Genomic DNA, 15,715 nt, shown 5'->3' on the forward strand with positions numbered 1-15,715 from the left:
GGGCATTTGAACCTGATTTCAGAAAATAAAAAAAAAATAAAAAAACAAACCTTGTCTCCGGCGACCGCCTTCCCCTTATCCTTCCTTGTCATTTCCGCAGCTGTGTAGATCGAGAAACCGGAGGTTAAAGGAGGTGGTGGTTGGTGGTTAAAAGAGGAGGTGATGGTGGTGGTAGTATTGGGTGGTAAAAGGTGGTGGTGGTGGTTTAGAAAGAGAAAAGGGAGGGTGGGTAAATTATGTTTGAGGGGGGTAATTTTTTTTTTTTAATAAATTTGTAAAGTATATTTTATTTTGCGGACATTAGGTAGATATTCGAGGACGACGTTTAGCTTTCCACTATTTAAATTATCACAAAAATAACAACAATCACAATAAAAATTATAAATTTGATTAATTAATTTTAAAAAAAATAATAAATAATAAATAAAAAAAATTGGACATCCGCAAAAAATCTGGATCCACCAAACTTCAGCCCTAAAATATATGTGACACTTGATGCTAAATGCCCATAATTATTGTGCTAAGTGCCCATAAATGGAAAGAAAGCAAGACCAACAACAACAGTGGAGGCAAGGGTACCGATGTAGTATCTGATCAAAGCTACCTTTCCAGTGTCCAGTTGAGCTTTCACCGCATTAATTATCTTGTCAAATTCATACCTAATCCAAATATCAATTAAATTCTAGGCCAAGGACTAAATCCAGATATCCAGTTTAAGTAAACAAGAAAGTACACAGTGATAGAACTCACCTCAGCTCACTACGCAGCATTTCAATATCATTGTGAAGCTTTTCATTCTGTCTTTGTAACAAGGAAAAATGATGGTCCTGCAAACGATAAAAAGTAGTTCAAAGTAAGAAACAAGAGTATTGCATTTTTGGTCTCTCTAAACAAGGAAAATAATGTCCCTGCTAACAATCGAAACACAGTTGTTGATAGGAGATAAGTGCCTTATGTAATTGTTATGAAGATATGTACTTAGAATTTTACCTACAGCCCCATGCAGTGCCTTAGTCAATTATGTTTCAAAATTATATTCCCTTATTTCTCAATCGTATAAAGCCACAATTAAATTTTGTGGCCAAATGTTGGACAAAATTTTGATAGTTAATTTCAATAATTTTGACTAATATAAATCTATCTATGCTATCAGACAAACTATATACAATGTTGGACAAGTTCATGGTCAAAGTTAGTAAATTTCACCCATCAAAGTCACAAGTAAATCCGAAGTAATATTTGGAAAAAGAGTAATACTATAAGTTATAAAGTCAGTTACCTACATCCATTTGAAAGCCAACAGCCCACCAATATGTTGTCTATGGCATACAGGATAGTTGTTGCCGTTTATTCAGCTGCATACAATTATCCTACCCTATGACATGTGTATGCAGCTAGCTTAAGACCTAAAGTTGATTGGTTAACAACTATATCAAGTAGTGAATTACTCAAAAAAAAAAAAAAAAATCACAATTCACAAATATAAAGTGTACAACACATTAGATTTTTTTTTTTAATAAAAAAAAATTACTCTCCAGTCCACTGTGTTTTCGATGTTGACTTTTCACAACTTAGCAATAGAATGTTAAATAAGGGAAAAAAAAAAATACCCAAATAGGAATAGACAATTAGTTGTATACATACACAGTCATTAACTAATTAGAAATTTTCATTAAACATCCGAAACCAAAAAAGATGGACGGAAGTAGGGAGTTGATAACAATGATCTGTTCATCACATCAATAAAATCACAAAGAGTCTTTTTGCTCTCAAACAGATACAATTAATGTAATCAACATTTATCATGTACTTTGGCAACATCTCTCTGATAACTAATAGAGAGGCTTTTTATCTCATATTAAAAGCTATTGCAGTATAATTAATCATATATGTTATCAGACTTGTCACTCCCTATGCAGAAAAGATGACTTATCTTCAATATTTACACTCCAAAATCAATGACCCTTCAACGATGCCACAATTTTCACCTTATCAGAAACATAGTGCAACGAAGAAACAGCTTCACCCAGCTAAGTAGGCAAAGAAGTGCAATAAAACTGAGATGTGAGGAGGAGAGTTTTCAATTGGTACTGTTTGGAAGTTGGGATGAATGTTATAAGCTTGAGGGTGTGACTAATAATACAAACTTTGTACTAAATTGATAGTCTCACTTTATTACTCTATAAGCCTTGAGATAACTAAAATCAAACAAAAAACAAGTTAAAGTTTCAACCTGATGGTGAGACTGCTAGTTAATAATTCAGCTCAAATTCACCATCTTGCCTTACACTCCCAAATTTTCCAAAATAATATCAATATCAACCTTGATAACTACATGTAAAGGGGCTTCTTAGGCAGAAAGGGGTGTTTAAAGTGCAAAAATCCTATTGACAATAGATAACAAAGAAACTGTTTTCTCTGAAACGCAACAATATGATCTTTACAATGAATAAGAATAAAAAGCTACTTCTAATCTAGAATTTTAAACAACCGTGGTTAAGGGATATTTCTAATGAACATATCGATACAGCACATGTATCACCTGCCATACGAAGGTCCACAATCTCCATGCGAGGAACATCTTTTCCCTGCACTGTCCCTTTTTTCTAGCTCACATGACACTATTTTAATGAATCAGCTTAGCTTTTTTGTCAATGAAAAAACTTACTTTTCCTCAGTTACATACAGAGTATTCAGGGAGGTAAAAAGGTGTTAGACAAGTGACTGTTGCTCTTTTTGAGGATCTCTACCAGTTTTATTTTGCTTTTTAAAATAACCATGAAAAGATCCAGGTACTATATAGGGTGGGAGTCATATTGTAGTCTGGTCCATATGCTTTATTCAAGTTATTGAGAAGTAGAATTACAAGGAGGAGGTGAGGTTTAGCTGGACAGAATAAGAAAGAATGACAATAGAGGAGTTGGAATGAAAAAAATAATAATAAGGCTTGCAGCTCCTGTGATGTGAAACTATAAGCCTTATCCAGGCATTCCAACTTTTCAGACAGAAAGGGCAAATTCATCTGTGAGTTCTCACCAATGGTAAGGTAACACCCAATATAAGTGATGAATCCGAAGAAGCAAGTGCAAGATGCGGGTCCATCAATGTGCATCCTTTCAATATATGACATTGCAAAGTTCGTTGGACTGTATCTAAAAACTACGGAGTATATTCTCCATATTCCAAGTCAAAAAAACTTGTAGTACAGCTAAAAGTCCATATTCAAAAGACCCTTTGTACATTAAGTGAATTATCTGCTTGAACAAATAAAATTTAAAATTCCTACCCTAATTGACGATCTCACAGAAAAAATGTTTTTTTACAAAAAAGTGCCAAAGGAGACAGAAAAAAAGGCAATAACTAGTTGATAAAAAGATTTCAGATAGAACAATTCAGGTGGAACAAGACACACCTACGGAGTATACTGTTAACAAAATCAAATTGCTCTCCAGGAGAGTACATTCAATTGCTCAAACATGAGAATCTTTCAGACTGTAGTTCTGGAATTGCTACACTAACATATATTTGGATCAATTTGACACATATTCAAGTGAATCAAGTCGTCCAACCAAATAGAAATCAATCCATATTTCATGCAGTAAATACAAAGTATCACTTTATATAACATTTCATATTTCTTCATTACAAAGAACTTCACATAAATGGTAAATGAACATAGAGCTTCTTATTTACATAGTAAAGTATCACTTTATATAGCATTTCATGCTTAATCTTCAATATATTTTGCAAGGCAAACAAGTATAGAGTAGTAATAGCTTGTTTCTATACCTGAGAGGTTTTTACTTCACCTATGAATCTGGAAATTTCTGAATCCTGAAGCATTTCCGTCTACACCACATTCAGACAACAAAAGATCGATAAGTTCGACTACTCCGTCTACTCGTATATAACAAGCCCGAAGATACTGAAAAAAAAAAAACAGTAATTATACCTTTTGCATTTCCATGCTGTCACCCACAACTTGAACAATTGAATTTGTAATTGCCTCAGCCTGCTTCTGCGGAATACCTTGTGCCTCCAAATTCCTCACCTATATTCATCAACAATAATTTGCATATTAAAACCTAAAATCTCGATAGATTTGTCAAGTTCCGCAAATCAGCCAAATTAAAAGTACAAGTTCTAGCAATTAAATCGCAAACAGGCAAAAACAGCATAATAGTGCAATGTACTTATATTTACTATAAATCAAACAAAATCAGCCATAAAAAGAACTACAATTCAGAGTATTAGAAAAATTAAATCTGAAACTACAAAATGAAGCTAAATTATTGAGTATGATACTACAATACTATAATTTCAATGCAAATATTTTAATTAACAAGTGAATGCAGATAAAATATGCACAAAATGCTAACAAAATCAAAGAAATCATCACGAAATCGGATGAAATGTAGAGAGAAATCAAGTACCAGAGCTAAAGTATCGACAAGCAATCCACGCCGATTGTTGGGAGCTTGAAGCTGAGAGAATTGCCGAAAATTATGATTGAATCGGGTAATCTGCGGATCCACAGCAGCAAAACCTCTCGAATTAGCGAAGAACCTACTCGAATTAGCGAAGAACCTACTCGAATTTACACCGAATTGAATCGCGCGCTTAGCAGCTGCCATTGAAGAATCAGATGCAATTTGGTAAAATTTATGAATTTCGAAGAATTAAACGAGCTTGAGCAACAAGAAATTGCAAGATGTTCAAGCGAAGAATTCCAACGTTAAGAGAATATATAGGAAAATATAAGTGGGATATATTTTCCGTAGATATCATTAAAAGAATAATATATGTAGGATTATTTATGCTAAGATATTATTTAGAGTATATATCTTTAGGATTATTTATAATTATGTAGTATATCTTTTAGGAATATGTTTCTTATCTTATGAGCGTAGATTTTGTATAAATACTCTACCTATTGATGAATAATAAACAAGCTATTATATTCTCTCTTCACCCTAATTTGTCACAATCCAACATAAAATAAAATGTTTGTAGTCTTTGTATATGGTAAAACTACAGCCTTGTTTGGTTGACATAAAAAAACAAAAATGGGAGAAATGGGAATTTATGGGAATTTTAACTTCTCACTAAACATGGGAAATGAATTACCTAGCCACCCTAGGTAAACCAAAATTCATGGGAATTTCAATTTTCCTTATTGCCAACCAAACACATTTTATAAATTCTTAGGAATTTCATTAAAGAATTAATTTCCCATGAACTATAAATTCCTGAATTAAATTCCCACATCAACCAAACAACACCTACGTCTTCTCTTAACACCGTAGCTTAATTATTCTCGGTAAGAAAATACCCGGAGTAAGAAAATAAAGCAATAAATTTAATATAGGCACATATGACCAAGTCATAAAGAAATAATGGGAGGTTACTAAAATTTTCCAATTTCATCTCTTTAACTTTTAATTGATCTTTTTAAATTCACAAATTAGTTCGTTGATATTTATAGAGTATATATATTGGGCACATATTAATAGAGTAAAGTAGTAAACCAGTGAGGGTACCAAACGCCGCTCCATATGGTTACACAACTTACAAGTCTTTTAACGACTCAACTAGTACAAGGCCCTATTCACTTCACCTTAAAAAAAAAATATTCAGCAAAATTAATTTCAATTCAGTAAAAATAATTTCAATTCAATAAAAATAAGTTCAGTTCAACAAAAATTAATAGTTTTAAAGGAAAAATATAATAGAGAATCGGTAAAAAATAATTTTAGTTAAGCGAAAATCAATAATTTTAGAGAAAAAATATAATAAAAATAAAAATAATTTCAGTTCAGCAAAATTAATTTTAGTAAAATTTATTTAAGTTCATTAAAAATAATTTATGTTCAACAAAAATAAGGTGAAGTGAATGGGGCCTTACAAGAATAGTTATTACCGTTTCGTATAAGCTTGATCGGATAAGTGTTCAATCTTACACACTGTAGAGTTGGTCAATGTGGTAGGTAAAACACCCCGTAATAGGCTGATAGCCAAAATAAAAATACTACTCCCTCAGTCCCTTATTTTTTGTCCCCATTTGACTTTTCACGGTCTCCAAATGCATATATCTCCATTTCTATGCGCGTAAAAATTATAAAAGTTTGACACTAATAAACTATACAATGAAACAATTCTAACAAGATACCACATGAATATATTATAAGTTATAGATCAACGAGAATTCATGGTCAAAGTTTTAAAAGTTGACCCATATTTTTGCAATGGGGCAAAAATTGAGGGACAGAGGGAGTACTACGGAAAAAAAAAAAAATTACCAGCAAATGAATAAATTCTGATCATTGATATAATTTAGATCTAAAGGTTGATATTACTTATTTCATTAATCTTCCTTCTCTTTTTTCGCTTCGATCTCTAGCCGAGCATGTCTAAAGCCAAGTCGAGCCTACTCCTATTCAGGTTCGGCTTGCAGGTTTAGCAACTATCATGGAAAATTCTTTGTGTTGGGCCTGCTCATAGGCTCCAGCTAATCCAGGTATCGGAACATGGTTCAGCTGTCCCAAATATTCCTTATTTCCGAAACTTTAACCACTTTACTATGATGGTGGTACTTGTTGATCTCAGTTACTCGTTCTGTTCAAACAAAGGATTAAAACAATTGGTGGCTCATTGTAAAACATAGTGAATTTTCTTAATAGTTTTTGCTTATGCTGGAATCATATATGTGAAGGCCTATATGTTTCAGGGAAACAGTGCAATAAATGAATTCTTATACTTTTTTCCACATAAAATTTTGGTATGGGGGACTGAGGGATATATGTAAAGTGATTTTTTGTGTCAAAATACTTGGGCAGCGCTTTCAGTTTTATGCTACACTTTCATTAATAGTACTACCTCCTTTAAATATTAGTTGCAACTTTGGGATATTGTTTGAGAGTGAGAAAATATTTCAAAATTGCAACTAATACTTAACGAAGGTAGTATTTTTTTAAAAAAAAATTTATTAGTTTATTACTGGTATATATTGGAACCAAGGGCCTGTTAGCTGAATGTTTAAGGTCACTACGATTACTTAGGGGAAGTATGAAGGCGTAAATGGGTCGATTTAATACTCAATTAATCATCAAAATGACAGAATCCTTCTGTTTTTGGATGGAAAGTTAATACTTGTCCTATCTTTGCAGGACACCAATTATTGAGAGTGGACTCTTTGAAATTCTCCCCTTTTTTTGAGTATAAATGGCTTCTTTATTCAAGGTAAGACCCCCATACTCCCTTTATTGTACTGTTGTTGTAGCTGCCTATTTCATGTAAATGCTTAAGAAATTGAATGACATGCAAGATATTAGATAGCTATTCTTGATCTCAACAAGTTTGGACAAAGTTAAGGTGTTTGTTTATATTAGATAAAAGAGGTGTGGAAAATTTATATTAGATGCGTAAATATTATAACAGTAATTTGTTTGGCTATACGCATCTTACAAATTAGAACATACAGAGTTTTGAAAATGTGTTAGAATTGCAATGGTCATCTTGCCAGATAGGCTGTACGCTAGTACTCATCCTTGACTATTACAGAACATTTGCTGTAAAGTATTTACGGCTTTTGATCTTTTTATCAACATTCTCTAATCCAACATAGGTAGATCCTGGAATAACATCGCAGCACAAGCACAGCACCATCGCATGGCTAGGCTTGTGCGTGTGTGCGTGTGCTTGTGCCTAGGGCTATCGCACCATCGCAGCAGCATGGCTGCGCGTATGCGTGCCTTCGCATGGCAGTGCACCGCAGCATGCGTGCCTGGGTGCTAGGCACCATCGCAGGCCCCTCGCACAAGCACAGCACTATCGCATGGCTAGGCCAGTGCGTGTGTGCGTGTGCGTGGAGGGCATCGCAGCAGCAGCACGAGCCTCGCTCAGTGCGTGTGCATGGAAGCCATCGCAGCATCACAGCACCAAGCTTCGCATGCTTGTGCGTGTGGCTGGCGAGGCAATGCCCAGCATGCGTGGCTCGCTAGCAGCACGCATGCTGGGAGTGCGAGGGTGTGCGTGTGCGTGCAAGAGCCAGGCAGCCAGCAACACTTGCTAGCAGCGCCTAGCGCCTAGCAAGCAGCAGCGTAGGCATCACCCAGCAGCAGCTCGCAGCGCACATGGGGCTGGCTGGGCTGATGCTTGCTGCCTTGTGCTGGGTGGCTGGGCTAGTTGGCACGCTAGCTGGCTGCCAGCCCAGCAGCCCTTGGTGGCGGTTTTGAGAGGAGAGTGGGGACCAAGGCTTAGAGCCATGCCTTGGGGAGTAAGGCAATGGTCCCCCCAAGGTACATGGTCCTCACCTAACTCTCTCTCTCCCCTTGACACTTGTTGCATTGTGATTGATTTGATTATTAATTTATTTTGGAATTAAATTAATCGTCAAAATTATTCATTCTCCCACATTGGTTGGGAAATGAAAATCAAGGATCCAATTCCCTATAAATACCAAAGGCATGGGTATTGGGAAGGATAACCTTGAGTGGAATTAAAAAGGCAACTCTTGTAATTAGAGTAAACCTTTGATTCGTAAAACTCATAGTTTTGCTTGTCCGGGTCTTGACTAACCTTCAAGACTTGGGACGCTCGGGTCGGGTCGAGGGTACGATCCGTCGGAGATCTCGTAGTTTCGGGATTTTGAAGTAAGAGCTCTTCGGGAGCGAAGCACGCAACAAAGGTATAATTCTTGTTCTTAATCTTGTTTGATTAAGTTTATTATGCTTGTTAATTGCTTTAATTAAGGGGCGGGTCTTGTGGGGTTTCCTTCCGCGTAGTGTCGGGTCACTACGAATCCCTACACATGCCATGGAGGATCCAAATTTTTTAGGCGGATGTACGCTTTTCAAGAAATAAAAATAATAATTTTGAGGACTTACAAAATCCTCCAACGATGCCTCCGGTGTAGGATCATTGTCGTCATCCATCGTTCTAAACCCGTCACTAAAGCTTAATAAAACTTTTTCAGAAAAAATCAGATTTTTGGTGGTGGGCTCGGGAATTTTGGGTTGGAAGTAGTGGGCTCGGAATTTTTTTAAAACCAAATGATTGATCAAATGTGCTCAGGAATAATATTAAAATGCTCGGGAATCTTTTTTAACCAAGTGGTGGAGCCTTACATAGTCCAAATTATGGAAAGGATAATATGGTCCTTCCATATCAAAATGTGAGCGACGCCTGGTAAATTGGGAGCGACATTTAGCGGTTCATCAAAAAAACCCTACTGAAAGTTGTTACTATGAGCCCAAAACTTGTTCGACAAAATATGTTAGCTTGTAATCTTGTATTGAAAAAGGTAGGGATGCTACAAAGTACAAACAAACAAAAAATTAGAAACAATGAATATTTGGTTAATGACTAATCATTAAGTTTTTTTTTAATGAGGTTGTACCTTGTACCACATGTACTATGGCCGTAGTTTGAAACTTTACAAGTAAGAAAGAAAGATATGTCTGTGGTGTTGGTTGGTGAGAACTTTGTACAAAAATATGGAGCTTCAGTAAGCAATATGACACCACTTTTTTCAGGACAAAAGTAGAGTTAATACTTGATAAGATGGCACCATTACACATTTGCACCAAACTTCAGCCCTAATATATATGTGACACTTGATGCTAAATGCCCATAACCATTGTGCTAAGTGCCCATAAGTTGAAAGATAGCAAGACCAACAGCAACAGTGGAGGCAAGGGTACCGATCCAGATTCTAATCATCTCTACCTTTCCAGCTTCCAGTTGAGCTTTCACCGCATTAATTATCTTGTCAAATTCATACCTAATCCAAATATCAATTAAATTCTAGGCCAAGGACTAAATCCAGATATCCAGTTTAGGTAAACAAGAAAGATACACAGTGATAGAACTCACCTCAGCTCACTACGCAGCATTTCAATATCATTGTGAAGCTTTTCATTCTGTCTTTGTAACAAGGAAAAATGATGGTCCTGCAAACGATAAAAAGTAGTTCAAAGTAAGAAACAAGAGTATTGCATTTTTGGTCTCTCTAAACAAGGAAAAAAATGTCCCTGCTAACAATCGAACCACAGTTGTTGATAGGAGATAAGTGCCTTATGTAATTGTTATGAAGATATGTACTTAGAATTTTACCTACAGCCCCATGCAGTGCCTTAGTCAATTATGTTTCAAAAGTATATTCCCTTATTTCTCAATCGTATAAAGCCACAATTAAATTTTGTGGCCAAATGTTGGACAAAATTTTGATAGCTAATTTCAATAATTTTGACTAACATAAATCTATCTATGCTATCAGACAAACTCTATACAATGTTGGAGAAGTTCATGGTCAAAGTTAGTAAATTTCACCCATCAAAGTCACAAGTAAATCCGAAGTAATATTTGGAAAAAGAGTAATACTATAAGTTATAAAGTCAGTTACCTACATCCATTTGAAAGCCAACAGCCCACCAATATGTTGTCTATGGCATACAGGATAGTTGTTGCCGTTTATTCAGCTGCATACAATTATCCTACCCTATGACATGTGTATGCAGCTAGCTTAAGACCTAAAGTTGATTGGTTAACAACTATATCAAGTAGTGAATTACTCAAAAAAAAAATAAAAAAAATAAAATCACAATTCACAAATATAAAGTGTACAACACATTAGATTTTTTTTTTTAATAAAAAAAAATTACTCTCCAGTCCACTGTGTTTTCGATGTTGACTTTTCACAACTCAGCAATAGAATGTTAAATAAGGGGGAAAAAAAAAAAACCCCAAACAGGAATAGAGACAATTAGTTGTATACATACACAGTCATTAACTAATTAGAAATTTTCATTAAACAACCTAAAACAAAAAAGATGGACGGAAGTAGGGAATTGATAACAATAATCTGTTCATCACATCAATAAAATCGCAAACAGTCTTTTTTGCTCTCAAACAGATACAATTAATGTTATCAACATTTATCATGTACTTTGGCAACATCTCTCTGATAACTAATAGAGAGGCTTTTTATCTCATATTAAAAGCTCTTGCAGTATAATTAATCATATATGTTATCAGACTTGTCACTCCCTATGCAGAAAAGATGACTTATCTTCAATATTTACACTCCAAAATCAATGACCCTTCAACGATGCCACAATTTTCACCTTATCAGAAACATAGTGCAACGAAGAAACAGCTTCACCCAGCTAAGTAGGCAAAGAAGTGCAATAAAACTGAGATGTGAGGAGGAGAGTTTTCAATTGGTACTGTTTGGAAGTTGGGATGAATGTTATAAGCTTGAGGGTGTGACTAATAATACAAACTTTGTACTAAATTGATAGTCTCACTTTATTACTCTATAAGCCTTGAGATAACTAAAATCAAACAAAAAACAAGTTAAAGTTTCAACCTGATGGTGAGACTGCTAGTTAATAATTCAGCTCAAATTCACCATCTTGCCTTACACTCCCAAATTTTCCAAAATAATATCAATATCAACCTTGATAACTACATGTAAAGGGGCTTCTTAGGCAGAAAGGGGTGTTTAAAGTGCAAAAATCCTATTGACAATAGATAACAAAGAAACTGTTTTCTCTGAAACGCAACAATATGATCTTTACAATGAATAAGAATAAAAAGCTACTTCTAATCTAGAATTTTAAACAACCGTGGTTAAGGGATATTTCTAATGAACATATCGATACAGCACATGTATCACCTGCCATACGAAGGTCCACAATCTCCATGCGAGGAACATCTTTTCCCTGCACTGTCCCTTTTTTCTAGCTCACATGACACTATTTTAATGAATCAGCTTAGCTTTTTTGTCAATGAAAAAACTTACTTTTCCTCAGTTACATACAGAGTATTCAGGGAGGTAAAAAGGTGTTAGACAAGTGACTGTTGCTCTTTTTGAGGATCTCTACCAGTTTTATTTTGCTTTTTAAAATAACCATGAAAAGATCCAGGTACTATATAGGGTGGGAGTCATATTGTAGTCTGGTCCATATGCTTTATTCAAGTTATTGAGAAGTAGAATTACAAGGAGGAGGTGAGGTTTAGCTGGACAGAATAAGAAAGAATGACAATAGAGGAGTTGGAATGAAAAAAATAATAATAAGGCTTGCAGCTCCTGTGATGTGAAACTATAAGCCTTATCCAGGCATTCCAACTTTTCAGACAGAAAGGGCAAATTCATCTGTGAGTTCTCACCAATGGTAAGGTAACACCCAATATAAGTGATGAATCCGAAGAAGCAAGTGCAAGATGCGGGTCCATCAATGTGCATCCTTTCAATATATGACATTGCAAAGTTCGTTGGACTGTATCTAAAAACGACGGAGTATATTCTCCATATTCCAAGTCAAAAAAACTTGTAGTACAGCTAAAAGTCCATATTCAAAAGACCCTTTGTACATTAAGTGAATTATCTGCTTGAACAAATAAAATTTAAAAATCCTACCCTAATTGACGATCTCACAGAAAAAATGTTTTTATACAAAAAAGTGCCAAAGGAGACAGGAAAAAAGGCAATAACTAGTTGATAAAAAGATTTCAGATAGAACAATTCAGGTGGAACAAGACACACCTACGGAGTATACTTTTAACAAAATCAAATTGCTCTCCAGGAGAGTACATTCAATTGCTCAAACATGAGAATCTTTCAGACAGTAGTTCTGGAATTGCTACACTAACATATATTTGGATCAATTTGACACATATTCAAGTGAATCAAGTCGTCCAACCAAATAGAAATCAATCCATATTTCATGCAGTAAATACAATGTATCACTTTATATAACATTTCATATTTCTTCATTACAAAGAACTTCATATAAATGGTAAATGAACATAGAGCTTCTTAAAGTATCACTTTATATAGCATTTCATGCTTAATCTTCAATATATTTTGCAAGGCAAACAAGTATAGAGTAGTAATAGCTTGTTTCTATACCTGAGAGGTTTTTACTTCACCTTTGAATCTGGAAATGTTTGAATCCTGAAGCATTTCCATCTACACCACATTCATACAACAAAAGATCGATAAGTTCGATAGGAAGCATATGGAAACTTTAATTATACTCGACTACTCCGGCTACTCGTATATAACAAGCCCGAAGATACTGAAAAAAAAAACAAACAGTAATTATACCTTTTCCATGCTGACATCCACAGCTTGAGCAATTGAATTTGTAATTGCCTCAGCCTGATTCTCCGGAACACCTTGTGCCTCCAAATTCCTCACCTATATTCATCAACAATAATTTGCATATTAAAACCTAAAATCTCCATAGATTTGTCAAGTTCCGCAAATCAGCCAAATTAAAAAAGTACAAGTTCTAGCTATTAAATCGCAAACAGGGAAAAACAGCATAATATTGCAATGTACTTATATTTACTACAAATCAAACAAAATCAGCCATAAAAAGAACTACAATTCAGAGTATTAGAAAAATTAAATCTGAAACTACAAAATGAAGCTAAATAATTGAGTATGATACTACAATACTATAATTTCAATGCAAATATTTAAATTAACAAGTGAATGCAGATAAAATATGCACAAAATGCTAACAAAATCAAAGAAATCATCACGAAATCGGATGAAATGTAGAGAGAAATCAAGTACCAGAGCTAAAGTATCGACAAGCAATCCACGCCGATTATTGTTGGGAGCTTGAAGCTGACAGAATTGCCGAAAATTATGATTGAATCGGGTAATCTGCGGATCCACAGCAGCAAAACCTCTCGAATTAGCGAAGAACCTACTCGAATTTACACCGAATTGAATCGCGCGCTTAGCAGCTGCCATTGAAGAATCAGATGAAATTTGGTAAAATTTATGAATTTCGAAGAACTAAACAAGCTTGAGCAACAAGAAATTGCAAGATGTTCAAGCGAAGAATTCCAACATTTCTGGAAAAATGAAGAAGAAAGTGGCGGGAGACGAAGGAGGAAAAAAAGGAGAGAGAAATGGAGGAAAAGGGGCGGCCTATTAAATGGGAAGTTTCAGGGAAGATTTTCAGCGAGTCGTATTGGCGTGTATAGTACTCCCGACCCCGGGAGGTTATGCTTTTGTGTTCATGTATTCAAAACTGTAAAACCACCCCCAACAATCTGTTAGAGATATAAGATACGTGGGATATATTTTCCGTACATATCACTAAGACAATAATATATTTAGGTTTATTTATGCTAAGATATCATTTAGAGTATATATTTTTAGGATTATTTATGATTATGATAGTATATCTTTTAGGAATATTGTTTCTTATTTTATTAGCGTAGATTTTGTATAAATACTCTACCTATGGATGAATAATAAACAAGCTATTCTATTCTCTCTTCACTCTAATTTGTCATGGTATCAAGAGCAGGTTAAATCTTGGGGCCCTTCATAAAAATTTTCCCTCTGCCGGTGGGTTAGAAAATTAAACTCACCGACGGGATTCATAAATTTTACCCAAAAATTCCGTTGTGCAACTGTTTTTGTTTTTTTGTTGGTATATGTGATTAATCCATCAAATATGATGGCATGTGATTTTTTTTGGAGTATGTGAGTGAACTTCTCCCGTACTACATCTCCATGGAGATGAAGAAAAGCCACGTTTGGCATAATTTTTTATTCGAGAAAAAAAAAATTGGCTCTCTTGTGTCGTGAGACAAGATATATTGGCTCTTCTTGTGCCGTGAGACAAGGTTCATATGTTGGTTCTCCTTGTGCCATGAGACAGGGTTTGTGATATGATTCGAGCATGATTTTGCTCTTTGGATATGATTTTGGTTTTGCTTAAAACAAAATCAATAAGAGATTTGAGTGTGGTTTACTCTGAAAGACCAATAAGAGATTTGAGTGTGGTTACTCTGAAAATCCAATAAGAGATTTGAGTGTGGTTTGCTGGAAAAACCAAAATACAACGAGTTCGAAAAGAAATGATCTTCTCGTTGTAATGTTATTTTTGCAGGTTCGAAAAGAATGACGTTCCTGCTTTGGTTGATGATTGATGGGTTCGAGAAGCAAAACGTTCTCATCATTCAAGAAAAAATTGAAGGCGACATCAACAGAGTAGTGTAACTCGATCGACTTCAAAAAAGTGAAGAATCTCCAATCGCAACGTTTGTGTTACTGTCGTTACGAGTGCGGGAAGGTGTTAGAGATATAAGATATCGGAAAATATATGTGAGATATATTTTCCGTAGATATCATTAAGAGAATAATATATTTAGGTTTATTAATGCTAAGATATTATTTAGAGTATATATCTTTAGGATTACTAGTTGTGGTCTCGCGCACTTCGCGCGCGGTACCCCAATGGCGGCGATTATTATTGGTGAATACTGTACTCGGTGTTTCTGTTACACCGTAATTATGTTTGCGTAGTGTGTGCATGTCGTTAAAATTTTAAGTGTTAAAGGTAATCTAAGTGGGGAATGTTGCATTCAAAGTTATTATATGAGAAAGATGTAACTTAAATTATGTTATTAGAAAGAAGTAATTTGAATTATTATTCAAATAAATAACATCAACGTAAAGTTATCAAACCTCTACCTTCGCGCGCGGTGCCTCAATGGCGTTTGTTTTTTATTAGTAAGTAATGTATATGGTGATTTTGTTACATGTTAATCAAGCTTGTTAGTGTGTTTATGTCGTTAGAATTTAATGTATTAAAGGCAATCTAAGAGGTTTTTTTTTTTTTATGTACTAAATTTAGTCTACTTATGTTTTAAATTTGTTTTTCCAATATAATAAAGTATT

General features: G+C 34.8%; 1 protein-coding gene and 1 pseudogene across 4 annotated transcripts; one reads left to right on the forward strand and one right to left on the reverse strand.

The window, feature by feature from the left end:
* Positions 1–15,715, forward strand: part of LOC110718897 — a 52,353-nt pseudogene that overhangs the window by 13,480 nt on the left and 23,158 nt on the right.
* Positions 370–14,057, reverse strand: LOC110718898. Of its 4 annotated transcripts, none has more exons than XM_021897839.1 (6): positions 13,589–14,057; positions 13,112–13,204; positions 12,914–12,973; positions 9,874–9,950; positions 9,608–9,781; positions 370–485 (listed from the first exon to the last, which is right to left on the reverse strand). In XM_021897839.1, exons 1-5 carry the CDS (start codon positions 13,769–13,771, stop codon positions 9,643–9,645), a joined length of 552 nt encoding a protein of 183 aa, XP_021753531.1. In that variant the 5' UTR covers positions 13,772–14,057; the 3' UTR covers positions 370–485; positions 9,608–9,642. The 4 variants fall into 4 exon arrangements, with proteins under 4 accessions (XP_021753531.1, XP_021753530.1, XP_021753528.1 ...); XM_021897838.1 differs by lacking the exons at positions 9,608–9,781; positions 9,874–9,950; positions 12,914–12,973; positions 13,112–13,204 and adding exons at positions 751–827; positions 3,790–3,849; positions 3,953–4,051; positions 4,434–4,566 and having other exon boundaries at positions 370–659; positions 13,725–14,053; XM_021897836.1 differs by lacking the exons at positions 9,608–9,781; positions 9,874–9,950; positions 12,914–12,973; positions 13,112–13,204; positions 13,589–14,057 and adding exons at positions 751–827; positions 3,790–3,849; positions 3,953–4,051; positions 4,434–4,743 and having other exon boundaries at positions 370–659.

This window comes from Chenopodium quinoa, unplaced genomic scaffold, assembly GCF_001683475.1.
Source record: "Chenopodium quinoa cultivar QQ74 unplaced genomic scaffold, ASM168347v1, whole genome shotgun sequence".
In the NCBI taxonomy this organism is placed as follows: Eukaryota; Viridiplantae; Streptophyta; class Magnoliopsida; order Caryophyllales; family Amaranthaceae; genus Chenopodium; species Chenopodium quinoa.